This window comes from Drosophila suzukii, chromosome 3, assembly GCF_043229965.1.
Source record: "Drosophila suzukii chromosome 3, CBGP_Dsuzu_IsoJpt1.0, whole genome shotgun sequence".
Lineage (NCBI taxonomy): Eukaryota > Metazoa > Arthropoda > Insecta > Diptera > Drosophilidae > Drosophila > Drosophila suzukii.
The window spans coordinates 2,674,481-2,701,997 of record NC_092082.1 but is presented as its reverse complement, the minus strand read 5'-3'; the positions used below and the strand labels follow the sequence as shown (position 1 = coordinate 2,701,997).

Sequence of the window (27,517 nt, the reverse complement as noted above, 5' to 3'; positions counted from 1 at the left end):
AGGTTCCACTTGAGTGTGAAGAGGGAATATAGCCGAATCCAATGGTGCGTATGAGTGATGTGCTAGCGTTTTATTGCTATTACCATGCGGCTTTTACGATTTCTCACCAAAGTATGCAAATAACTCGAGCTTAGCTGGGGACTCTTACACAACTAGTTCACTTTTTACAAGGATAACTAAGCGTATAATATATATCATCTGGGTAACACTACGTCACAATTCGAGATGGTTCTGCGGTATACAGCTGGTGATCCGTGGCCCCGCTCACCTTGTCCACGACCACAACAACGGCCTGGAACTGCAGGGCCAGGGGATCCGCCTCAGGCTCCACTGCCCCGTTTCCGGCCACAGGACCACCTCCTCCTCCTCTTCCGCCGGAGGATTCCCTTCTGCTGCGTTTCAGGACACTCAGCAGGCGGCTGAGCAGGGTGCGGCCACCACGACTCCTCCTCCTGTGCTACAGATTCGTCACCTGTGTGATATTGGTGGTCGTGGCGGCCGTCACCACCTGGCTCTGCTGTCGTCCTTTTTCGAGGACAGGTGCCACCGCCGAGCGCTCGGCTCGAGCTGCTGCCATCTCGTCCTGCGCCACCGGCAGCCATTTGTCCAGGAATTTGGGACGAAATAGCAGCGTGAACGTTGTCCGGAATTGTTTGCTCATCGAGCAGTACAGAATGAAGTTGATGCTGGAGTTGATCAGGGCCAGAATGTCCATGAGGTCACCTGGCAGGAGGGCAGAGTTTGAAATAAAGGTTTGAATTAGTCCCAGCAGAGGCAGAAATTATGGTTAATATTAAAGGTAATTGAAGAAATATATTTTATACAGGTTTATATACTCAAAGTGCCACGCAAAGCACTAGCATTTCGAAACATTTTACATTTAAACTCAAATGTACAGTGAATAAAGCCTATCCTTTATTTACTGCATTCTTTTGGGCACTAAATTATATTATCAAAATTATTGTAATCCTTCGAAAGCTAAAATATAAGGTTACTTTTTTTAATTTGTAGGTAAAGTAAGTAAAATCAAAGGTTTTTAAACAAAATTGTAAAATATATACAATGACTGAGCATTTTGTAAGTATATTAGATACTGTAGATACTATCTATCACTACTAGGGATTTTTGATATATTTTCCACTTACTCAGTCTTAGGTAGCACTGCAGATAGAAGACATCTCCGAGTACGGCATTCAGCAGACCCATGATCCCCTGGGGAAACTCGGTGATCAGAAAAAGCAGCAGCACCGCCAGCAACATCCGAGTAGTACGATCCGTCTGCTTTTCCTTCTCCAAGGTTTTACTATTTTTCCTCGGTCTATCGGCGGCTTTTCCGTTGATCATCGATTTGGTACCATTACTGGCTGCCGGAGCAATGGGTTTGCTGGTCAGTTTCTTTCTCCGCCGCTTCGCCTCCAACAATGCCATGATCAGCCGAACCGATAGTATGGTAAGTGCTATGCACGGGATCAGTTTGATCACAACACTGTATATAAGAAATGTGGCATTTTGCAGTGAGGCATTGTGCAGCGCCAAATCACTGTGGTACAGCCGATAGACCGTCACATTTCGCACCACTGGCGATGGAGTGGGTGGTGCCGAAGTGGTGGTCGACGTTATCAAGGAACTCACATTCATCCACATAGTTTTATTCAGCGGTGCAATACTAGGAGGCGTGGCATTTAAAGCAGCCGCCTTAGCACTCATTATCTCGATACGGTAATCAATTACATACTGGGTCATGGGAATCGAGTTTATCACCTTGCCATTCATGTCCAACTGATCGACATATTCCGTAATAGCAGTTATCAAATAAAGTGAAGGTGATACCACCAAAACACACACCACATAAGCTGTGGTTATCGTTATTATAGTGGTTCTCATGCCACACCAAACGCGATTCTTCTGGGGATAGCCCACAGCTATGTAACGCCAAACGGCCAGGGTTACGGTTAGCCATATCGATATGGTATGCAGGACCTGGGCAAAAATCGAATGGAACTTGATAAAGCAAGCCCAACTGTAGCTGAGCTTCTCCTCTCGCGGCAAACTATCCGTTAGGATGTAGTCGTGTATGGTATAGGGTATATACTCCAGCATAACTGCCAGATCGGCCACCGCCAGACCCGTGAGAATGGCATTCGTCGGGGAACGCATCTCCCGTCGCGTTAGCACAATAATATTTAGGGTATTCGCAATGGTGCCCAGGATGCAGACCACCAGCGAAACATAGCCATGCATGTTTTTGTAGCTAAAAAATAAAGATGGGAATAAAAAAAATTTTGATTAGTAAAGAGCGTAGTGTCACAGATTATAGGTATGTATTTTAAATCATATACAAAAGTGTCTAAAAGTATGCAACAAATTAGGGACTTATTCTTTAAGTATGTGTATTTTTGTCATTGCATACTTTTGAGTACTTTTATAAAAAAAAATTGAATTCATTTCAATTTGTGGCTTTTCCTATCTTGAAATTAGAAAATAAGGCAAAGGATTTATTGGATTTCAAAACATTTTTGGAAGGGTCTAAGTTACAAGTAAGCAAAGCTACTTGTATCTCAAGCTTAAGTAGACACAAATCGAAAAAAAATAAGTGAGTGAGTGGTAGGCATTTGCCAAATTATGTTTCGGTTATTATGCTCTAGTTAGCCTTAACCAATTTGTTACTTTTCTCTCTCTTGGCCAAGCAGGCAATAAAACCATCCAAAAGCCATTTCCGTTGACTTGGCAGGCAGAGGCATTTGCAGCAGTTGAGGCAATAAACTCACTAGGTCCTAGGGCTTAAGATAGCCACGCCCACGCCGCCCCTTGTGGGATAAACATTTTACCAGCTTTTGTTTAGTTTTCGTCGAGCGCTTTGAGACCAAAAACGAAAAAAAAAAACGCGGGAAAGGGGAAATCCAGGGGAAGAATTCAAATTTCTAGCTAAACTTTTACGGAATTTGGCACAGGAAAAACCGAAGCAACTCTTTGCCTTTCAGCATTTTTATCCTATTTATTTTTGCCACACCCGCTTTTATGCAAGTTGCAGCCAACAAATTAGACTTAGCATAAAATTTCTATGGGAGAAATGCGAGGAGAGGCCCACAAACATGACACTTTAACGCCTGCAGGATGCAAATGAAAACCCTGCGGTTGACTGGCTGGAAAAAATGTCTAATAAACTCACAGCTCTCTCCAAATAGGAGTGACACGTGTGTGTCCTGTGCTTCGCCTGTCGGTGTCAGGGCTTTAGTTAAATTGTTTATTGTTTTCGTGCGAAATTCCCCATTCACTCGAAACAATGGGGGGATTCCCACAGCGAACCAAATGACAGTTTTATTGAAGAATCTAAGCCAAATTTGTGGGCAACTTTTTAGTCGTGTTACCTTAAACTGCAGGTGGTCTCATGCAATCTAGACCCGAGTTTTCAATGCTTGCTTGCTTGGCAGTTCATATTAATTTGTTTGCCAACGGAATTTCTGCCCCAAACCAACTGAAAAAACTTTTTGCACCGACCATGCAATCAACTGCAGGGGGAGTTGGAAATTGTCTCTATTCTTTTTGGTAACTAGAGAAGAAAAACTATGTTCAACCTGGCATGAAACTTTCGATTCTGTAGTTATGTCCTTCGTAGGGATTTCATTGAGAAGCTTATGCTGACCCGGCTTACAGAGGCAAAAAATCGATTGATTTTGATTAATGATAAGGTTAAACTAATATTTTAAGTATCTGAAGGTATGAAAAGGTACTGTATGAAAAATTTGACTGAAAATTTTTTAAATTAATTGTAATTTGAATGACTTACAGAGGGAGAAAATGGAGATATTCCTAATGACTTATTAATGGAAAGTGGAATAAGAAATTATCGGGTCTGCAGCACAAATCACTAGGGCATAAATGTCACTTTTAAGCGTCTAAAAGTATGCAACATTATGTTAAGCTCAGAAATACAATATATTTATTCAGAAATAAAAAAAATTAAAAATTTATTTATTTCTTTTATTGCTGTGGCACCTTCGACATAAATTTTTATTAGACCTTTATGTTTAATTAATTAAATCCTTTTTAAATATTAAACAAAATATTTTTCGATAGACTTTTTTTTCTGTTTAATAATACAAATTAATAGCTTGACTGCTTAACAAGGATTTCCTAATGATATGCATTTTTCCGGTGTACAACAGTTTTTATTGTCTAGTTTTCTTGCTTTTCGGGGCTCATTTCGACAGCTGACTATGCTCGATTTCTAGGCCAATAACTTTGAGCCAGTCCCCCTTCTGCCAATACTGTCCTGGCCCAAAACAATTCCAGGACTTCATTCATGTCGTCGACGTCGTTGTCGCTGCCGCCATTCATCAACATGGATTATCAAAGGCCATAAATTAGACTCAGCGTAGGTTCGGGAGTCTGGATTTTGGACCAAGGTAAAATCCTGCGACAGCGGACCCAAGAATGTGTTGCAGCCAAAAGTTTTTGTGAGGTTGATGAATGGAGTTGCAAATTCCCCAGGAGTTGGCCAAAAAGACGACGAGGGTTGTGTGAAAGTGTCGCCGGCATTTGGAAAGCGTTTCAATTTCGCTGTTTTCGGGGCACGTAGACACACCTCACTTCACGTTTATACTTTCTGTGTATCCTGTCCATCAGAATGAGAAGCCTTTAACATGAAACGTCAGACGATGTGTGCGCTTATTTGTTTTATTTGTTTGGGGAATACACGGCCGCAAAAAGCGACAACGCATTTGGAAAATTAAATATTTTCCGAAAAGCAATTTTACACATTTTTTGGGTCTTCGGTTTTTAGGGTTTTCCATTTTCGTTTTTTAGGGACTGGCTTTTCTCTTTGGCAACCAAGAACCGCCTTTGTGCGTTCTTTATTATTTATGTTAATTGCTTGTTTTGTGCGTGTTTTGTTGCGGTTTTTCCTTAGCGTTTTTTTTTGGTGGGCCTTTTTTGCTTTGCCAAATATATTGCGTATACGTCACGTTGCCGCCAGGGGAAGGGTTGTGCTTCTTCGATGTGGCAGTGTGTGACACATTGGCGTTTGAATTGTGTGTGTTTTTTTCTTTTGGCTCTCTGGTCTTTTGGTGTACCATTGCCGCTTGAGTGGCGCCTGGAGACGACTGAGTGGGTGGTTTTTGGGTGGCTCTAGGGCGGTTTCTGTCTGTCTGGGGCGTGACAGCGTCAAGTGTCGCCTTCGCCGGCAATTTGGCACGTCTTTGACACAAAAGTAAATGGCCAAGTGTTCTGGCTACACATCTAATTGCCATACAGTCATCTTTCAAACTCCAGCTTCTTCCACCTTTAATTAAAGCGAATGCGGCATTCTGGGCTGCTGTGGCCAGCCACTTTGTGGCCATTAACACTGCCCAGACTGGCTCTAATTAAAACTAAAAGCCCTGGTCTAGATGGCGACCCCTTGGTGGCCGCTTCGCCACCGTAGAATGAATAATTCGCAGTTCACACAGAGCGCAGCTTAATCACACGGCAAATAAATGATCATCAATGATTTATGTGCCGATTGGGTAATATTCTTAATTTATGAAACCGAGAGGGAGGGGAAAAATATGCATAGGAAACTAGGAAATATTTTTATGGCCCATCAGTCAGCAAAATTTGAGCTTACTGAGAATATAAATATTAATTTTTTTTTTTTTTTTTTTTGTTTGCTTTGCTATTTATTTATTGAATCTTCTCCCTTTGGATACTAACAATAAGTGTATCAAATCTTAGACTAATTAATCTAACTCACAGTCATATGACTGATGTTGTGCTAAAGGGGCCCGAAAGTTATAGCTGGCTTGGCAGGTCGTTGCGTTGTAGACGGGATCGGCTGGAAACCCAAGTCAAGCCTCTTGCGAGGCGATTGGGGTGCACAGAGAGTTTTTCGTTGTAGGACGCTTTTTGTTTGTCTATTTCATCTTTAACGGTAAGAATGCTTAGGTCCCTGTGGATGTTTTGGTTGCGAATATACCATGGTGCCCCAGTGATAGTTCGCAGGATTTTCGATTGAGCGCGCTGTATAATGTCTATGTTGCTTCTGCTGGCGTTCCCCCATAGCTGGGAGCCATATGTCCAGATGGGCTTGAGAGTGGAGTTGTAGAGCAAAACCTTGTAGTCCAGACGCAGGGGCGAACGAGCGTTAAGAATCCAGTGGAAGCTGCTGGCCTTTAGTTTTAGATGTACTTTCTTGCGTTCGATGTGTCTTCTCCAGGTTAGTCGTCTGTCAAGGTGGACGCCGAGATACGTTACATCGTTGACTTGGGGAATCTGCGTATTATTCAATAATAGTGGAGGGCATGTTTGCCTGTTGAGAGTAAACGTTATGTGTTTACATTTTTGTTCATTTATTTTAATCCGCCAATCAGATAGCCACCTCTCTACTACGAGGAGGTGGTTTGCTAGCTGTGTTGTGGCTCGGCCTGGGCACCTCGAGCGACTTAAAATTGCGGTGTCGTCAGCGAACGTAGATGTTGTTAGCTGCTCGTTCGTGGGAATATCCGCTGTGTATAGGAGGAACAGAGTAGGCCCTAGCGCGCTTCCTTGCGGGACTCCAGCTTTGATAATGTAGTCGTCGGATGTTGTTGTATTGCACCTTACTGCGAAGGTCCTGTTGTATAGATACGACTCAAGAAGCTTGTGAGTGTAATCAGGTAAGTGTGTTTTGATTTTGTGCATGAGGCCATCTAGCCATACTCGATCGAAGGCTTGAGATACATCGAGGAATATTGCGCTGCAGTATTCCCGATGCTCAAAGGCTGTGCGTATTTCTGATGTTATTCTGTTAACTTGTTCGATTGTTCCATGGTTTTGACGAAATCCAAATTGATGAGCAGGGATAACATTGTGTGCTCCTAGATATGGTGTTATGCGAGTTAGAAGGCATTTTTCGAACAGCTTAGACAGACACGATAATAAACTAATTGGTCTGTAGGATGACGGAATTGTGTGGTCTTTTCCGGGCTTCGGTATCATAATGATAATAGATTTTTTCCATTTTTTCGGATAGTAGCCGAGAGTTATAATCCCATTGAAGAGCTTACAGATAACCTCAATGGCAGAGTTTGGAAGTTCAATTAACATTTTTGGGGTTATTTGGTCACCGCCAGGGGCCTTTTTTGGTTTCAGTTCCCCAATGACTTTCGCGATCTCCTTTGGCTGAAACAATGGTGGTAGGGAAATAGATTCAGATTCGATTTGTGGTAGGAAAAATGAACCAGTGGCAGGGTTCGGCTGGAAGACGTTTCTTAGATGTAACGCATATTAATTAAAGCAACGAAAATGTGTGGCCCTTGAAATTTATGACAAATTTGACAAAAGTTATATACCTGTTTATTATTTAAATAATTTATTCGGTAAGATTTATTGAACTTTTAGTTAATGATGGGACTTAATAACGTTCAGACCTTTTCGGAACTTAAGTCCACTTTATTTTATTTATATAACTCTAAGGAAATGGATTAGATTTCCTAATGGTTTTTCTCTACGAAAATCAGCCACGTCACCTTAATCGAAGCCTAATCAGGGTAACGACACAATATTGATAGATTTATTGGCCAATTGGCTTTACTATTTATTATCGCTTGCATTTATGAAACTTGAACGATGGTGACTTGGCTAAAATGACAGGAATTGAATTTCCTGGGCCGCCATAAATTTTTTAGTACCGCTTTTAATCATCATCTTGAGGTTTTACGACCTTTTGGCATGCAACGAATATATAAATAGCCGCAGCCCGGATTCACTTTTTTATGGGTGCAGCAGATGGGCACTGGGATGGCCTACTGGAAATGGTCAATTAAATTGATTTCAGCCATCAATTGTTGACCTTGCTGTTGACAAATCTGTTTTTCTGTTATTTTTTCTGCCTCTGCCTCTGCCTCGGCCTCTGCTGCTTCGTTTAATCGCCCAAGAAAATTGTATGGCAAATCAAAATTGAAGCTACCCCCCAAAAATGGGGGCGATAATCGATTTCTGAACGATTCCCTGGTTCCCGGGGCTAATGGCAATGTTTTTGCCCCCTTGGTCTTGATATTTGTTGACGCCATGTCTGGGGGAAAAGCCCCTTTGGCCTTGCCCGTGACATTGGGGAAAGTCGGGAAAATCGCTTACCTTGTGTGGAAATTATCCATGCCGCTGCCACAGTAGAGCGGCGCAGTTTCATTGTTGCCACTGGCCATGGTTGATGTTGTTGCAACTGCTGTTGCTGCAAGTCTTTTGTGATTGCCGCCTGTCACTCACTGTTGCTGCATTTGCTGCCAAGGACAGCCGTGTATATCCTTCCCAGCAGATGCATTAATAATTAATTTTCAACGGGCAGCCCCTGCAAATATTGAGAGAGGTGGAGGAGATGTTAGCGGTGCTATTGTTCAACATGACGTATAATTAATGTTAGTTGTAAATTGTTGCGTACACGGCCCGTTACCCCATCAACTAATGTGATTAAATATTGCATGATGCACTGCGATGGTCCCTGGGTGCCTGTCCTAAGCCGATTAGCGAGTAGCCCGCAAAATATATATATTCTATGCTCATAGTGTCGGCAAATCGGAGGGATTTTCATCCCATCCACTTCGTGCAACGTCTGCCGAGAAAGCTGGCTTGCAACTTAATTAGCAGCGGAAAGGAGTGCACTTGAGGCAGGGATAACAAGGAGGTTGAGAGTAAGACTAGTTTGTTACCCTTAAATGTAAGTAATAACTAATAGATCAAATTTAAAAAGAACTATCACAAATCAATATACCATATTTATTACTATGTTTATGCTATGAATATCATGCATTCTCCAGAACATGAAATTATAATAGCCCCTGTTTATGCAACACAGACAAATTCATGAAATGATATTAGTAAAGCTGTCAAATCTTTTGAATTTTATATAGAGCTCTATAGAGTAGTAGGCTGTGAAGTAGGCTGTGCCTCAGCATTTCGTAAATTGGGACTGAATTCATAGTCAACTTTCGTGTGTTATCGAATTCACGAAACGGTGTTTATGCACACACGAATTTGCTCATTTCATGAATTTATTTCATGAAGTAGGCATAGCATAAACACAGTATATAACAAAAAATATATATACCAAATATATACCATAAAAATACCAAATATAAGAAAATACCTTATATATGCCGTATTAATATGATATATAGTTCATTTTAATTTAAAATTGAGAATATCTTTTAATTAGTGTTTAAGGATCAAAAAATACAACAATTTTTGGGGCATTAGGGCATATAAATGAGTAAAATTGGAACCCATCCCTTTAGGTTCCTTAAAATTCCATACCATCCGACCCGAACCATCCCAAAAATAAACGAATTCAGCCAGGCTGGACGAGTTCTAGACAGACCGCATCAGAGTGGGGAATATAAAATATCTGGAGCCATCGTGCGGTCTAAATTAGATTTGTATGGCCAGAGCGTGGCCAGAGATAAATACCATTTGTTCTTTTTTTGAGAGATACCCTCTTTTTATTTCTAGTTTGCTTTGTCCATACACATTTCTCTGGGACGTGGGCAATATGTTATCTGTCGCCCCGCTTCTGCTTTTCCTCGGAAACTACTTCACCATATAGTATCTCTGCGTGCCTGCTGCAACAATTTCTTTGCGCAAAGATTTTAATTGCATTTGTTAGGCAGCTGCAGTTGGCAGCGGAAAAGCATTGGGAAAGCGCTGGAAAAGCGTTGGGACAGGATGCAGGGGGCAGGGGAATGTGGCTGCAATTAACACGTTCCACGAGGCACAGAAACCGCAAAGCCAGCACACTGCTTAAATATGCATAGACGCTAGATACTCGGTGAAAAGTGGTGAAAAGCGGTGGGAAAGCGGAGGAAATTTACGGTGCACGAGCAGCTAATGTGTAGGAAGCTTAGTAATTTGATTTGCAAATTTCAATTTTCCTTCTATTATATTCTTCTGTTTTTTCGGCTGCTTGTAAATGAACCAAAGGTTAATTTAGCTGGGTAAATTAGGTGCTCAAGTGGCGAAACTCAATTTATTTAGACGCGCTTCTTAAATAATACTTTAACCGCTGGTATTAATTGATTGATGATTCGCCCCATTTGACTGATGTTTCATATTATTGTGACACAATACAAATGGCCAACAAATATTAATTAAAATCGTGCCGGGCCATAATTCGATTATATAAATTAATTGTCGCTTGATGAACGCCGTTATGCAAGAATATGCCATGCAATCCCCGTGGTTTATGCCATACAAACTGCTGCTGCTGCCCAGCGGAAATAAATTTGTATTAATTGCGAATATATAGTGGCTATATACGGCCGGAGTCCGGATGATTGCTCCGTTCATCACGAGTGGATGTGGATGTCGATGTGGATGTGGTTCTGTGTGTCCCGGAGAGGTGACAAATGAAATGATTAATGAATGACAGCTGCCGGTTGCCCGCAGATGTATGCTATAATTTTTGCAAACAATAGCGAAGAATGATATGCCAATGCACTATGGGGAATTTGACCACTTTTTTTGGCCAAAACCCATTTTTTAAAAGTCGTTAAAAATAGGTTTTGTTTATCAGAATGCATCACGATAACATCAATATCTAATGTTACTAACAGAAAAGTTTAACAGTACGCACCACTGTTAAGTTATCAGCTGTTAAAGCCTGTTTTTATTTCAACGAGGTGGCAGCGCTGGTAAAGCGCCTATTATTCTTAATAGTTTAAATTGTCAAAAAGTGTAAAATTAAACATAGCTCTGAGGTTTTTGAAATACCATCCAATCAGAGGGACTTCTAACTTGTGTTTGTGACCTTAATATTGTATTTATTGATTGTGGTGCTCGTATATTCGTGTTCTAGTTCTAACCTCAAAAAAATCAAAATCTTTAAGTTAATTTGTATTTTTAAATAGAGCTACAAAGTGATTCCAGCAGTTTCCACCTCTGAAACCTTTTTTATCTTGTAGAGAATTTAATTCTCATTGAGCTCGGTTAGTATAAAAGTGCACTTTTGCGCACTTTCTCTAAAATTTAGCTTTAAAGACCTCTACCTAATATGGTATATTTTCCTCATTTTTGTCTGGTAAATGCCAGTTTCGATGTTATCTTAAGAAAAACAGTGTGCAGTTATATTTCTTATTAAATAACGATTATTTAAAAATTATTTTACAACATCATTTCACTTACTTAACGTTGATATATAGGATTTTAGTATTTTTGTTAAGAATTATAGTGATCACAATACAAAAAATTACAATTTCACTAAAAAAATGGGAAATAAAAAAAGGCAAATTTTTTTTTTTAAATCAGTTTGGTCTCTTAAAAAAAAATTCAAGAAAAAAAATTTTTTTTATTTTATTGACAAGAAAAAAAAATTTTTTTTTCTTAAAAAAAAGGCGGGACCACGCCCATCTTTTTTTAATTTACTTCCTTTAAATTTTATATACTTAATTCTAAAAACAAAACTTTTAAATGTTGCTTTGTTCTTAAGATATTAATTAATGCCACAAAAAGTGAGCAAATTCCCCATAGTGCAATGCCAGTTGCTATTACTACAGACAATGTCTGACAGCTTAACTGATTGCGTGGAACGGGAAAGAAATGGAATCGAAGGGGGTGGTCCGAGGGCTTTGAGGGCTCTTCACCTGAGAGAAAACACGATTCTAAAGTTGAACAATTTATGTTACAAGTTAATAAGAACCTTGTAAAATTTATGATATGAAAAAAGATACCTTATCTTAAAAACAAGATCAGAGAACAAGACTTAAAAATACTTCAGAAATACAGTTTTGCTTTCAGAGATTTCTAATGTAATAAGTAATCTTTTCTTATAAAGAAGTTTTAAAATATAATATTTATTTTCATGGTTTATCCTTATAGAATTCACATTTTGGTAATATTTTTCTAAAGGATTCCATATTTTATAGGTTTAATAAAATATATTTATATATTTTGTTAAGTTAATATCCTTTTACAGGTTAAACAAAAACGTAGAATACAATTTTCCATATTATTATTAATCACTTAAGAATATTTTATTGCCTTTACTTTTTTCCAAAGAACTTTTTTTGGCACGCGTAAATAAATAACTATTTTCCGAAATTAATTTCGCTCGTGAAAAGCAGTCTAGTGACAGGACTGAATAACATTTTCGTTTTGGACATGGTCCACTGAGCAACAGGCCAACAACAATGAGAGCGTAAGTAAGGCCACTATGTGGGTAAATGTAAAAGGTGAAAGTGAAAGAGAAATTTATATCAAAACTGATTTCCGCATGGCCAGAGGGTTGTATATGTGGATGTTCGATGGTCCTTTGTCCTGTGGATATGGGGGCAGCCCCTAGACTGATAAACCAGTTATGTCACGGCCATGTTGCACAGATTCGTGCCGTCATAGATATATATCGGGAATACCCGGAGAATAGACAATACTTAGATATCCCTGCTGAAAGTGGCAGGGGATCCGGAAAGTGGCCAACAATCAGCTGCGGAATGAAATTTAAGCTGGGAAAAGTCTTCTTTTCAATTCAAGCCAGCATCGAGTTTCGCTATTTACCGCTCTTCAAAATAATATTTACTCCATATTGATTATTGATTGCTTGTTTTGCTACCCTGTTTACTTTTCCTTCGCCTACTGTTTGTTTTACGCTTTTTTATTTGCATTTTATTTTTCTTCACGTAAGCAAACTTGTTATTCGCCTCTTGTTTGCTTTGCTTTTCTGCAGTGGCATTACTTTAAATTGTTTTCTAAATGGCTAGCCGAAAAAAAGAAAACAGGAAGTGCAAAATATCGACAGGGGAAATAACCAGAAGTCAATCCCCCAGCCCCGCGGCCATGTGAAGATGGACAGCTGGAGTTGTTTCTTGAGTTGATCAAATTTAAGATAAGTGCTTTCGCCAGCCAAGTGGAAGGAATGCTTACCCTCCAACAATTTGGCAAAGTATACCTTAAAGCTGCTGACCGGGAATTTAATGAGGGAAAACTCTCGAGGAAACTCGAGAGATGCAAGAGGAGAACAAAAAGATTAGAATTATAGTATGCCATTAGTGCTCGCAGCTTTTGAGCGTATGCAGCATGTGTGTCATCAACAGGATCTCGAGTGCGTCGGGGAAAGGATAATAGCCAAGGTCACACGGTGAGAAAGTGTGGAAATACTAGGCATATTTTATTGTGGGATAGTAAACAGTGGGACAAGAACTATCACATTAACGATATTGTGGCAGAGCGTTTAACAAAAATCATTGGATTTTTGAAATCATTTTAAAAGGTGTCTAAAAGTATGCAATAAAATATTTTAAAATGGAATACCCGGTGTAATCATTGCAAAATACAAAGAGATGTTTTAAAGAATATTAAACGCTTTTATATCTCACTTAATTTACTCACTATGTTAACTCACTTTTAAAGCTGTCTAAAAGTATGCAACGAAATATTTTAAATATGGAAATCTCAAGTATTCATGGCAAAATACAACTTTTTCTTACCTTTTCCCTCTTACTTTTACAAAATAAATTGTATTCTGTTGTATTGTGTGTGATTTTAATTAGTTTCCTAGAAATCTTATCCCCAACTTGGCTTACATTTTTTCCAACTGCAGGGCTAAGCATTATGCGAGCACCGCCTCCCCGCTTGAGACTCTTTCAATTTGCACTTTTGCCGGATGTTCTAAGGGCACAAGGGGTCTGAGGATGGGGGATTCCCCGGCGAACTCTGCAAGCCAACCGCTGGAGGGCTGCAGAGCCGTTTGTCACGACGATGACTTGATGGTGCTCACATGGACACGAGTTGCCAGTCATGACAGCCGGCTGAAAAAACAGAATGTCTAGCCCAAGGAGTGGAATGGCGGTGGTTCTCCATGGCACCAACATAAATACAGTTACAATCTGTAAATATTTGTGTCAGGATGTCAGTCAGTCTGACTTCCCTACAAATATCCTGTCAAAGTTTTGTATCTCCTTGCTTTCTATCTCTTGCCCTCCTGCTCGTTTTACTTTTACCACTTGTTCTCGAGAAAGTTGTTGGCTTAAATGAATCAGTTTTTGTCGATGTAATTAGACGACATGCGAAGCTCTCGTTGCCATAATTTCGGCACGTTGCCCATACGCACAGGTGGCCGCAGAAACCGCGACCTTGTAATACACACACGCTGCGCAGGCATAATTCAAATGTCATCCAGTTGTCATTGTTCGTTTGCCAAATTGCTCGTCTCCGCCGACGCCTCCGCCTTTGCGAAAAGCAAAATTCCCTGGAACTGCTGCCACACACAAAAATTCGACTGTGTTTTCGCTTTTCTTTCAGCTCTGTCGCCTGTTGACTGGAATTTGCTGTGTATCAAGCATACGTCATGTAGCCCCATGTCTGAGTGAGTAATTCCCCAAAAACAACAGGGCGATGGGTGTATTCGGCAAAATGGGAGATACTGATTTGGGGAGTGGGTAAGCTCCGGGCTAATTTTGGTCTCAAAGAGTTTTAAGTATGCAAAGCAGGGAAATTCGCAGACGAAATTGAATTCTGTCTACGGTGAATCAATTGTTCTATAAATGCGACTTAAACCCGAGCAGGTGGATCATGTAGCTGTAGCTGTTTCTGCGGCTTTATGAATAGACAAGACTCGTCATATTAGGTAAATTAAATGATAAACCGACTAGAGTAGCTGAGCAGCTTACCTAGGATTTAACTGAGTTCGGTTTTTAAGCCAAGTACGTGTAATTAATTCCATTGTTTTGGCCATCCAAATATTCCGGCCAGCAAACCAACCGCAAAACAAAAGTAAGCTTATCAATGCAATTACACATGAGTTCATATCGCACTCACCCTCTAATTTTCGACTGAATTTTCGGTTTTGCTTGCAGTCTGCTGGCCAAAATTTTAAGCAAACGAACCTCAAAGAGATAACACAGAATTTGATGCATATTTTTGGTCCAAATTGAAACGTGTTGGCTGGCAGACCAGCAATTTGTTGCCAGAAACTTTTGCACATGTGCAAATAGTTTCGGGGTGTGTAGGTAGTGCAAGTAGTTTCACTTTAGCAACTTGAAACAATGCTCCCCTTAATTGAGTGGCAAAAAGCCGAGATTGAACCAAGAGTATGGACTTTGATTGTCAGCAATTTGGAGACCTATTGGGTTTGGTAATGGCCTATCTATTTCAGAGTCCTGCCAGCCAGGTTATTAGCAAAGTAAGCACCCATTTCAATAAGCACAAATCAAGCATGAACCACGTGTTCCTCGCAGTAGGAATTACCTGCCATGAACTTGGTTTTATTCACTGATAATGTGATGTACAGCTGCGGGGGAAATTATAGCAGTAGAAAGACTACATCTATTATATTATTCCTTATTTAGTTAAAAAAGAAATACGGAACGGTATATTTTGTATTATTGTAGTTACACAATCTATATTCATTTTGCTTACAACATTTTTAGTTTAGCAGAAGCTAAATTTCAGAAAATATCCTAAACTAGGAAACAGGTTCCTTGAAGTATTTAATAATATTCCTAAATATTCTTCAACAAACTAAATGTTTCTACATTATTTTATTATAATGAATAATCATTATTTAGTTATAACTTGGATGTAAGGACAAATTAACTAACATGTTCCAATCCCTTTACTATTTAAATAGGAAATATATTATAAGAAAATCTTTAAGGGCGTTCACACATAAGTTTTTTCTTTATGGGGCTCCACATTAAAGGATAATTACCAAAATCGACTAAAGAGTGAGGTATCTGCGAGGTATTTTTCAAAGTACCATTAATTTGACCTTCTCTGTACCATAATAAGCAGCTGTTGCCTGGACAATAACAATTGGCCAGCTTGTCAAGTGCATGGCTGGTTGGTCTCTGGCCGCGCCCCCTTTTCGCCCGCCCGACCTATTTGCTTAGCCATTTTGTTGAATGGCACTGCTTGACTGGGTAGCCTGAAGAGCCCAGTTCTGGAGAGGTCGTCGTCTATCATTAAAGCGAGGCATTGGGGCGCAACGGAACCTTGACAAGGTCGGTCTGTCCGTGCACTGGGAACCTCCCGTAACCACCCCTTAAAAGACCGAGACAAGGTCAGGGCGAAGGTGTGAACGTGAAATGAAATTATGTAAATAGCGAACGGCAAAGAGTAATTAAAAATTTGATCTCGAGTAGTGTAAATTTGTTCAGGCAAATGGCGAGTTGTCAGAATAATTGAAAAAAAATCCTACCTAGCTTCTGTTTGCTTTCACTTACTGGAGATTTGGATATTAAAAAAATCACTTAGCTGGGTGAAAGTTTTAGCCACATTTAGCCAACATCTTGCACTTCCTCTGACCGAAATGGCTTGCATTTTGTGGCAAGGCTTTTGGAAACAGGAAATGCGTTTCCCCTTCGTCGGCAAACAATGGAGATTGTAAAATAAAAATGGTTTGCCTGGGCGCAAAGTGCAGATAATGGCGACGGGAAATGTCATAAAGCCGAAACGGAAATGACACTTTGCACAGCGCTGCAGCAAGGATTTTCCAAGCAAATTCAAGGGATCTGAGCACACATACTGAGCATTAAAAATCTACTTTAAGGACGCCCCCAACCTCCCGCTAAATGGAACCTGCTGAGAAGCAGCCATTGATACCGAGATAATAACTCAAATGAATTGCTTGTCGAGAGCCTTGGGGCCTTCGGGTCCTTTGAGACGTTCATCGGGCTCAATAAAAATGCCAAGCAGGACATTGTGCTCTGATTTGCAATAACAACTGGAAAGCAGGGAACGTGGGACTCTGAGCAAACAGAGACATCAAATGAGGCATACCAAGGAGCAAACTGCAAAACAGATGATTCCGACATTATCATTCCAGCTCAGTTGCGGTTCTACTGCCGCTCTACTGCTGTTGCTCAGCGTTAAAGTAAACGACATTAATGGAAACATCAAAGTAATTTGATTGCATTTTCTCCCCCACAATGGATATGAATGAGCAGCGCGAAACTCTGACAGCCGACCGAACGAAGGAGTCCGCATATATATGGTCTGTATATGTAGATGGTAGCACTGGGAGAAAGACTTTAATGCAGTTAAAGATCACTCTGATAAATTAAATTACAGCAAAATAATATTAAACAAAAAAGATTTCAATGTAAGTCTTGGAAAGACAACATTAAGTCCATAAGTTGCAACGATATTAACATAAAGGAGTGAAGGCAACTTATCGATGTGCGTGTGACGGATGCTGTTGTACGCTGTACGTGTGCCGGCAGGGGTTGAGCAGAGCTATTCCCTATGCCCTATTAAAGGGACAATGCAGACCGCTGTTATAAACCAACGCAGTGATAAATATCATATCGTCTTCTGTAATGAATCCATCGGAATACAATACTCAAAATAAATTTTTGCATACTTTTAGACACTTTTTAAAATTAATCTCAAAATTTTTCGATTTCAGAGCTACCCTAATTTTATTTAATTTCCAATTCATATTTCTTGCTCCCGATTTTTGAAGTGTAGACATTTTCTGCCCTGTATCTGTGTGTGTACCCCAGGGACATTGTGTGCGTGTGGGCTGCACGCATAAGTAGCAGGCATGGAAATCGGGCTTCTACCAGCATCTCCCGCTGTTCTGCCATTGATATTTTACCGCCTGCTGCGCCCGCACCCGTTCCCCGCCCACTTTTCCCGCCCCCTTAATGGCATCTCATTTTCATGTGTGTTTTCCCCGACTAACGCTCGTTCTCCCTCGATTTTCTCGGTCTCAGTTGATGCTGTGTTAATTTCATTTGGCCAACACACAAAAATAGACAACACGAAATGGAATATGTCCAGCAATGTAATTGCCATGACCAAAGCAAATAAAATTAGGGCCATGTCCGAGGCCAATACAAGATGAAGGCCACACTTAAAGTGGCATTGGCCAAGGGCCTCTTTCTATCCACAATCATAACTCATAGTCAGATCTGGCCACATTAAATGTGAATGCAGCATGGGTTACAAATGTTTCGTGACCAAAGGTAATAAAATGAGGGAAAAGCCCGGGAATCACTTAACTTGAAGGTTGAACTTAAAGAGAAATTAGTTAAGGTATTAAGATAAATTCGTTAAACAGTTACCCCACCAAATATGTAAATGAAAACGGGTTATCAGTGAATGGTTAAGTAAAAAGGTATCTGCAACCCAAAAACCTTATTTATGCCCCCGGATTTTTGGACCTACATCTCACATAAATTATGCTAAATTAACCCTAAACGACTCATTTAATAAACATTTTGTGGCCTACAAATGCATTTCAACGGACTTAAACACACCTGAGACTTCCGAGGTGTTTGTCATATTTATTTATGGGCCCCGACACCGTTTTACTTATTTATATTCAAATTTATGACAGTTCTGCTTAAATCAATGTTAGTTGAGTTCGCTTTCGCACCATTGTTCCTGCCGATGATGGCACCCTAAATTATGCAACAGCAAGTCCTGTGGCAGGACAACAAAAGTTGTGGGTCTCTTTTGGCCGCAGGCCTTATCAATTCCAGGCAGAAACACATGTCCTCGTTTTCGGTATGCAAATGTTTCCACCCACCCAGATGTTTGCGGTTGTTTGTCTCAACTACACTTTTTCGGTTAAACTTTAAGATTGAACCGCTTCTTTTGGGGCAACTCTTGTGTGTCAGCTGCCTGGGGGCTGGCTTGACATTTGAGTGGTTGCGAGTAGACAGAGAGTTCAGGCCAAGGGTCAAAAAATAAATCTAAATAAGAAAATTCTTTTCTATGAGTTTTCGACGTTTCAATTGGAATCACTCAAGGTTTTCATGGCTTGGGAAATAACGTTTGAAAAGGTAAGCCAACAAAGTTGAGTAAGAAATAAAGTATTTAAAAGCCGAGTCAAGATTTATATTTGCCTAGGCTCAATCTTGACAGATTTTATAAAACGCAAGAGAAAGTTTCAACTTTTTGACAAATTTAATAAAAGAACGAGTGTTTGAAAGTTTTAATTGTAGGCGTCTGACGTTTTTAAGTTTAATGGTGTGATGTTTAAAATATTTTATTCTTTAGATAAAGAAAGTGTCAAGCTTGTGCATACACAAATGTTTATTTTATCTTTACACAAAGTTCTAATATCAATTTAATTAAATGTTTTAAATTTGCCAAAGAAAGCTAAGAGAAGCTTATCTTTGGAGTAACAAAAGAATTTTACCCAGACGATTTTCCGTTAAACTTAAGACATTAAAGCAGTTCATTAAACATCTTATTTTATCCAGGAAATGAAGGGGTGTCAAAACTGAGGAATGTTTCTTTAGCACAACTTCTTCCCTTGCCCTCTTGGCTATCCGTAACCGATGAAATATTACTGAATCGCAGAGTCCCCAACTTGTATTATTTGAGTTTCCCTTCTGGCCTGAATCAACAAACCCACAACCCACGTTTCACTCCTTACACCAAACAAAAAGATCAAGCTAACAACTCAGAGACCGGCTGCCAAGTATTTTCACGCGCATTAGCTGCTCGTTTTCAGAGGCTTTTCTGAGGAAAGGGTCCGAAAGTAGGCACCGGGAAAATATTTGGCCTACGTAAAATATGCAGAAAGTTCATCATGAAAGCAAATAAAACGCATACGCCGCGTGGGCCCCGTCCAAGGGCTGCCTGTCAAAATATGAATAATGGCGCAACCAGACGAGGACTTTGGATTGGTTGCCCTTTTTTCGGCTCATATTTTCCCCTCGAATTTTTTTCAAATATCAGCTGTAAAAAAATTAAAAGCCTGCAGCTGCCTGCGGCTGCACAGGAATAAAAAGAAATACTGCCAAGTCAGCTGTAAATAGCTGAGCCACCTGCTCCTGCTCCTGGGTCCTCGTCCTTCGCTGAATGAATGCCGGCAAGGTCAAGTGCGTGAGTGGGCGCCTACTTTTTTTTTGGTACAGGGAAAAATATTTTCAGATACGAAATACTTGACTTAAGAATTCTGCATATTTCAAAAATTATAAGAAAGAGGGTTCAATAAATAAATAAACATTCATAATATACTTTACAAAAATTCATTGAAAATTTTAAACTACAAATAGGTGTCTAAAAGTATGCAATAAAAAAAGTAAATAGAAAGTATTGTTGCATACTTTTACACACCTTAAAAAGATTTAAAGCAAATGGTTTCGAAATCGTTGTGCTATTTTATTTATAATTCACACTTTTAATTTTAAGGTATTTTAAGATTTTACGATTTTCTTCCAGAGTATTGGATTATCTCAGTGTAGGTTTTAGAATGTTAATTTTGCATGAACCCTCCGGAGGGTTTGGGGGTTTTCTGCTGACCACTTGACAAAATTTGGGACCCTCTCTAAGAGGGCGTGGAAACGTGAAAAGCAGTTCGAAGTTTATGTGCCTACGTGTCGGCCATAGTTAATTTATTATCCATGGCAGCGACCTTTATTTATCCACCCACTTTAAAACATTACGGCTGTCTTTTTTGGCAGCTTTAATCAATTGCTGGGAAAGCTTTTTATCTGTGCTGTCAGGCGAAAAAGCAAATTATGACAAAATGTAACCATAAAAGGAGGGAAAGTCAAAGAGAGAGTGAAGCCAAAATATTACCCTGGCCCCTTGGTCTGGCCGCAAAAATAAAAGAGATTTGTGTTACAAATGCTGTTTTATTAAGCCATGGACTATGCTACATAAATACCCGCCATGATGACACTGTCAGTGGCAGAATCCTGTGTCATTAATCTCCCATTCCACGTGAAAATTGGCCCCATCTCATCGCATCTTACGGCACCTAAGCCTAAGTCCTTGTTTCTGATTGATGGGTATCCATTTGCAGAGCTGTTTTCGTTGGCATTATATAGACGCATAAATCACATAGTCTGGTGCGTTCGTGCATGCAATTTGCATTTAATTTTTAGTTGAGCCCCGATGAAATCTAGTTTCGGGGCGATTATTTGTCTGACTCAGCTGGAAATCGGATCGAATGTCGTCGCCGGGCGATAAAATGGGTGACAAATTGAATGATATTTCCCGGGTGTTCAGGGATTCCAAGGACGCCGAGGAGTGGAATGAGGAACATGGAACTTGGGAACCGGACTTTTGCTTAATTAAGTTGCCCATCTAATTTCGCCAGACAGACGGACGGCAAGGCATTAGCACTTCTCTTCACATATCATCAGCAGGACTCGCAGGACTCGCTGGACTTGCGCCAAATGTCATCAACACTAATGGAATAATTTGAAATCTACTTAGCTCGAAGGCAAGGACAATGGGTGGTCGAATTTCCCGCTCTTTCTGGGAACTTTTTCCCCAAACCCCCGAACTCCCCCGTCCAACCAACATCTATCTTTCCTGCGTTTGTTGATAATAACATTATTTATGTTGTTTTAATTATTTTACGCATTTTACCACAGAAAATTACAATGAACTCGAAATGGGCGTGGCGGTGGCCACACGCTGGGCAGGATTCCTTGCCCTTTGCCCCCAGCTTTTGTAGTTGTAATTAAGGACGAGGAGGGCTAATTGAATTATGGGAGTGATGTGAGTGGCACAGGGTGTCCATTAACTTGTACAAATTGCCAGGGACTGCAAGTTCGAAAGGCTTAAAGACAAACATGTTTTCGCACTTAGGAGATTTGTTGACAAAGCTGAGAAATTTGCTTGTAAGTTTTAGTGTAGTTTATGGAAATTAGTCCCGGAAAATGTCATTCAGCCGGGGGTCCTAAATTGTGTACTTTACTTGGGTTCCTTATTATTTGACACCCTATATATGTATGGAAGCCCTATCATTCAATCGACAAAGTAAATATTGCATTACTTCGTATTTATACTAATCGCAATTTTACTACTGCCGATAAACGTGACAGACTTTCATAATTCTTGGAAAAACAAGTAAATATTTACCAAAGCCAAATTGTAGCTACATAAAAGTGAGGGCTCGCATAAATTGATTCATTTCGTTTGCTAATTATAGCGAACGATAGCCCATTAAAACGTGTATTGCCAAGGACAAATAGTTCGAATGGAGTGGAGAGGCCAATTAACTTTGAGCCAAGTCCAAGTTTGTTTTGCAGAAAATGGTAAAACAATCATTAAAGCAGATTATTGTAATTGGAAGAGTGTAATGAAGACGAGGTCAAAGCGATTCTTGATTAGGGGTAAGTATGAGTTCCGTGAGTTCTATAAATATAAATTGGGGTTAGCTTTAGTTCGGAAGTTATTTGAACACTTTATATTACTTATTTTTTGTTTTTTTGATTGATTTAAGGTCAATTTTATTAAATGATTTGATACTTTACTATGTCCCTCTGCCGTAGTTCTCTTGTACTTTGAGTTCCCTTAGAGGACTGAACTAAGCCCATACTCAATTGCTTATTTACCAATTTATCCTTTTCGATAAGCGTGCTTGGGATTCCTTTGACATGCGAATATCGTGCACATTTCCTTAATTATGCGCCGGCAACCGAACCGATTGCACTTTATCGGAATGAAGCACGCACTCGAAAAGGTCATCAGCCGTCATCGATGGATCGGATCGGGATCCTTGGACTAGTTTATGACCCAATTATGCCAAAGTGTCTGGCAGTTGGCGATGCGTTTTCGCGCTATTGTAAGACCGCCGCCACTTCAGAGGCCCCAGATCGGGGCTGTAACCATGATTTGTTTGCTTGACTGGGCTGACACGAAGCCAGAAGCCAAATGGCACACGCACACAAGTCGATGAAGCCAGCCAGCCCCTTTGTCCGGAAAACTTTGCACCGTATACTGGGAAAATCACAATGCAGAAATAACACCATTTTAAGTGATTTAAGAACGATTTATCTTTTAAAGGGTTTATCCAGAATAAATATTTAAAGTAACAATGCAAGCAAGTCAGATGATATATGATTTTTAGAATTTTTTCTTAATAAAAATAAATTTGAACGTCCATATGTTCGAAAGCACCACAGAAACCAGTGTGTTAAAAAGCCCTTATATGGGTGTGCAAAAGTAGGCAACGATATATGAGGTTATTTTTTCACTGCATACTTTTAGACATCTTTATGAAAGACTTTCGAGTGGATAGATTTAAAAGCCTTTATTATTTCGATGAACTCCCTATAATTTTTTAACTATAAAAAAATCTCTTACTATTAAATCCATCTCCAAAATTAATTTTTAAGTTACAGTAAATTTTGGTATTTTTCTTAGTACCTTTTTAATATTTTTTTACTTCCATCACGCAACATTCTAAGCCGAAGAATTTCTTTTTCTGATTTTTCGCTCTCTGCATAGCATAGTCTTATTGCTTTCGATTTGATTGCTGCAATTGCTTGGCAATAAATAAATGAGAGAGGCGTTTGCAGTTCCAGAATGCTGTCTATTACGTGCCTGTGCCTGGCAAGAAGGTAGTTAGAATGCCCCGAAACAGTGAAACGTAATTTAAATGGATTCCGTAGCCCCGTTTTACGTGTTGGGTCACTGCGGCGGTGGTGACATTTATGCTATTGCTATCCAAAAGCTGTTATTTGCGCCTCCGGCTGTGGATTCGTGGAAATCGAGGAGAGGAAACCCTTTGGCCCTTTGGCTCTTTGGCCGACTGCCAGGCAGCGGTTATTCTGTCATAAAGGCGACTATTACGGCGTCTCTTGATGTCGGCCTGGATGTCGGGGAATATCCTATAATCAGCAGCAACGGCAACTAATGGCAGCACTTAGGCCCCTCGGCCGGGACCTTCTGGCCGGACTCTCATGAAACTGTGATGAGAACCAGGTCGAAATGATTTCGGCATACTGTTAAATTCATTGGACACATTCCCGTCCTTTAATGGCCATTTGCTGTTGCCAAATGTTGCGGATCCTGATGACGCAGCTTCATTAAGGTGTCCTTTTTCTTAATTTTAACGGCTGAGCATGGCCAGGGATTATTTTACTTCTCGTATATTCATTAAGATAGGTATGCATAAGTTTGCAAGGATATCAGACTGTGGTTTAGTTTTTACCTTGACGTGGTTATCTAGATTTAATTAATTATTTCATAGCTGATTTGTGGGAAACAAAAAATTAAGGGTGTCTAAAAGTATGCAACAATATGTGCTTAGTTTTGTACGGTATTCTTTTAGACCCCTTAGTAAATGGTTTCAAAATCCTAATCATTTTTTTTGTATGTTTCTTAAACTTTCAATACCAATAAGTTATCATTATTATTATTTTTTTTTCTTTAAAAGTTCCAATCTCGAATCACTTATTCAAGCCTGTCACGTCGCATACATTTTGGCTCAGCATTTACAACATTTAACAATTAGGGGCAGCTTGTACCAGCGAAAAGCGGAGCTTTAGCAAAATGTTGCAAATCATAATCACAGTTTTCTCATCTTTTAGGCATTTTTTTGCTTTCTGCGCGAATTTGTTTGCATTTTGCCATGATTTTTGCAGCTTCGCTTTACTTGAGCACTCATAAATTATGCAAGAGTCGTCCTTAGGTTATTTTTTGTTCGCTTTCTGTTGGCTTTTTGGAATTTATGATGCCAACTTTAATCGCGAATATTTCGCTTTCTGTTTGTATTCTGTCGAGTTGGTGATGTTGTAAAGCGCCCGAAGTGTTCGCCACCAACATTTTTGTCGCAATTTTTGTTGTCTGGCCAAAAACTTTCTACTCTTTTTTGGCGTTGTTAATAAATTGTCGGTTGAAAAGTCCGAAACAGGAGTCAACTTTTCTATGACTGTGTTTTCTTTTTATGGATATAAAATGAACGTGGCTCCAGGCAATTGGGTGGGTGGAAAAGTACCCCTTGCAGTTGAAGTTTTCTTAATGCTTTTCACTGTTGCCATGGTGCAGTTTGTTAAGTAAGACACTTCACAACTGAATGTGTTACTTTTTCGGGACTTCTACTTCTATTTGTCTGTCAATTGGAAACTTAAAATAAAGTTTTTGAAGTGATTTTCATTGTATATTTATATTATGGGGAGTAAAATGCTTAACATAAGTAATTGATTTTAACTAAAAAGAGTTTGGAAATATCATTTTTAAAAACTTGATATATCTTAGTCAGTAAAGCACTTATTTAATAAAAAGACCACAAATTTAGTACAGCTTTAAGAAATCTGAATATGTTTACCTTCCTTCAAATATTTAATGGGAACATGAACTGAATTTAATGTTTCAATTGCTTCAGCCATCTTAAACGTTTTTGGCCCGTTGGCAGGACTGAAAGTAATTTTAATGTAATTGGCATTACGTGAGGGGGATTTGTTTTGGTATTTTTGGCATATCATTTTCCTACAAATCTGATGCCAGGCACAACCCATAACCACCCATAACAAACCATAACGGGAATACCACCCCCACCCCGTTCAATCACATCGAACGAGCATAAAAAATAAGCATTGCCTACAACTAGGCGCCCACAATGATGTCAAGGCAGGTCAACTTTAGGAAAAAAGGAGAAAAACCCCCCAAACGAAAAAAATATACATATATCTGTATGGGGGATGGGAAAACAATCGAAATCAGCAGCCCCCTTATCACAAATCAACTCAAATTACGAACTCAAACACGCAAAAAAATGAAAGCCGAAAAGGAAATATTTGTGCGTGCATAAAACAAAGGCGAAAACAACAACACCTACACACACGAAAATAAATGAAATTCAATAGGAAAAGCCGAGGAAAATCTCTACAAAATTTGACTGCGCAAATAAAGTAATATACAGTCAATAAGGCAAATCGTCAGACTTGATTTGGATCATTATTACGCATACGCCGCGTTATGCAAATCAGACAATTTTCCGTTTTTCTGGGGTGAAACAGCACTGGTGAACTGGATATAATTTATAATTTATAGAGGAAATCTCGGTCGAAAAAAGTAGCAAACTGTCTTATCAAGTTTGACGAGGCAGTTTCCACCAAGTTGGCAAAGTTTTAACTTATTTTTGATTAAAATATTATCCCATTACGGCGGCAGGAAGTAAAAGTAAACCCAGACCAAAACTTTTCCGGAATTTCCCGTCAAAGTCATTCACCAAGTCTAACATATTGAGAGTCATGGAGAACCTTTAATTAAATTTTATTTATTTGTTGTTATACCAAATTGACAGATGACTTTGTTTTTCGTTTTTGATTAGTTTTTCTGTGGGTTATGGGGGCTCTGAAAATCTCTGTGCTTTTTATAAAAAATATACAGTCTTGCCATTTTTAGCAAGGCAAATCTATGGCAGGAAATTCGTATTATGTGTACTTTGGGGGAAAGCTTGTTTTTTGGCATTCACAGATTCATAGAAAACATACAATGGAAAGGGGAAGCTTGACTTTTTTTATGCATGGCAAGACATAAAAAATGTTTTTGTTGATTTACTTTAATCTAAGATATTTGTATTGGTGTTAGGAAACCAGATAAAAGATCTAAAAGATTTCTCTTTAAATATTTTCTGGGTAGAATGGTAATATTAAAGTAATGAGGACGTCATTTTAATTGGTATTGGAAAACAATGGACGATTTTATTTAAGATCTGAAATAACAAAAGCTCTTGCACTTAAAAATAAGCAAACATATTTCTTGCTTATTAAAGTTTGTTTGCCCAAGCCTTTGTTTTTCTATTATTGCCACTTTTTTGCCTTCGTTTTCAAATTTTCTTTTATATTTTCCGATGTCACGTGCAAGCGTTCAGCTCTTGTATTTGCCTAGTGCCATTTTGTGATTGTTTGCATTGTTTCAGGACCAGGACAAAGTCACTTTTTGTGCGGCCTGTTGTCTTTCTTTATCTTTCGTTGATAGAGAACTCACTTGGTCTTGGACTACCAACCAACGAAGGGGACAATGGACTGCCAAAGGGATGGCCAAAGGAAATCCTTGAGGGTTCCCTATGAGTGCTGTGTAGGCTGAAGGACTTCAACCCTTGTCGGCCTTTGTCGAAATTCTGAACTTCCCCTTTAAGAGCAAGTGTTGAGCAGAAAAATGCTTCAACACTCCATTAATTTTTCCACTGAAAAATTGGGGGAGAAAACAGAAGGAACTAATCTCGTTGCCCAATTGACTAGACTGGCATTAAGCCGGATAAATTCCCTGAAAATATCTGAAAATTGCGCTTCGACTTTACTGCAATTGTATGATAAGCGTTCAATTACTCTCATGCCAAAGAGCTCTTGAGTCGAGTAGAAATCTCCCAGGAGTAGCTTTAAGTTTTCCAAAAAATTTATGAGTGCCCCACTCGATCAGGTTTTGTTCCTGGGAACAAGCAATCGCAATCCCAGATTCCCATTTAATTATTTACAAATAAAAAGCACTCGAGAGTTCCCAGTAGGTTGTGATATTTATAGCAATGCGCACGTAGGTTGGGTAATTTATTGTCACACAAATAATTCAACGGGTTGACACTTACTACAGAACTAGAGCCCAAAGTGTTGTTCCAACGTTGATTTATGCAAATTATTCAACAGCTGTTCCGCAAATATTTGCTTTTGCTTAATGCATTATTATAGGTTAAATCTCGTCATTTCTGGTTTCATTTACATTTTGATGGATTTTATGGAATTAATGGTTTTGCTTATTTTTAAATATCTCACATATTACTGTGGTTTTTTTAAAGCATTTTTAATATGCTTTTTATGGGTTCATAGGTAATAAGTTAATTGAATGAGCTTTCTGTTTCGATAAAAGAGTAATATATTTTTTA

The 27,517-nt window shown here is 39.3% G+C and overlaps 1 protein-coding gene across 1 annotated transcript; it reads right to left on the bottom strand.

Moving 5' to 3' along the window:
• MsR1 (Myosuppressin receptor 1) lies at positions 1-27,517 on the bottom strand. The gene is made up of 4 exons (XM_017079547.4): positions 27,224-27,517; positions 8,092-8,302; positions 1,146-2,251; positions 1-723 (listed from the first exon to the last, which is right to left on the bottom strand). The coding sequence occupies exons 2-4, from the start codon at positions 8,157-8,159 to the stop codon at positions 458-460; spliced, it is 1,440 nt and encodes a 479-aa protein (XP_016935036.2). The 5' UTR covers positions 8,160-8,302; positions 27,224-27,517; the 3' UTR covers positions 1-457.

Coding starts and splice junctions, on each gene's coding strand:
- MsR1 (XM_017079547.4), bottom strand. CDS start 8,159: ATGGCCAGTGGCAACAATGAAACTGCGCCGCTCTACTGTGGCAGCGGC. Junction 2,252..8,091: donor ATGGATAATTTCCACACAAG/GTAAGCGATTTT, acceptor TTTATTTTTTAG/CTACAAAAACATGCATGGCT. Junction 724..1,145: donor GCAGTGCTACCTAAGACTGA/GTAAGTGGAAAA, acceptor CCCTCCTGCCAG/GTGACCTCATGGACATTCTG.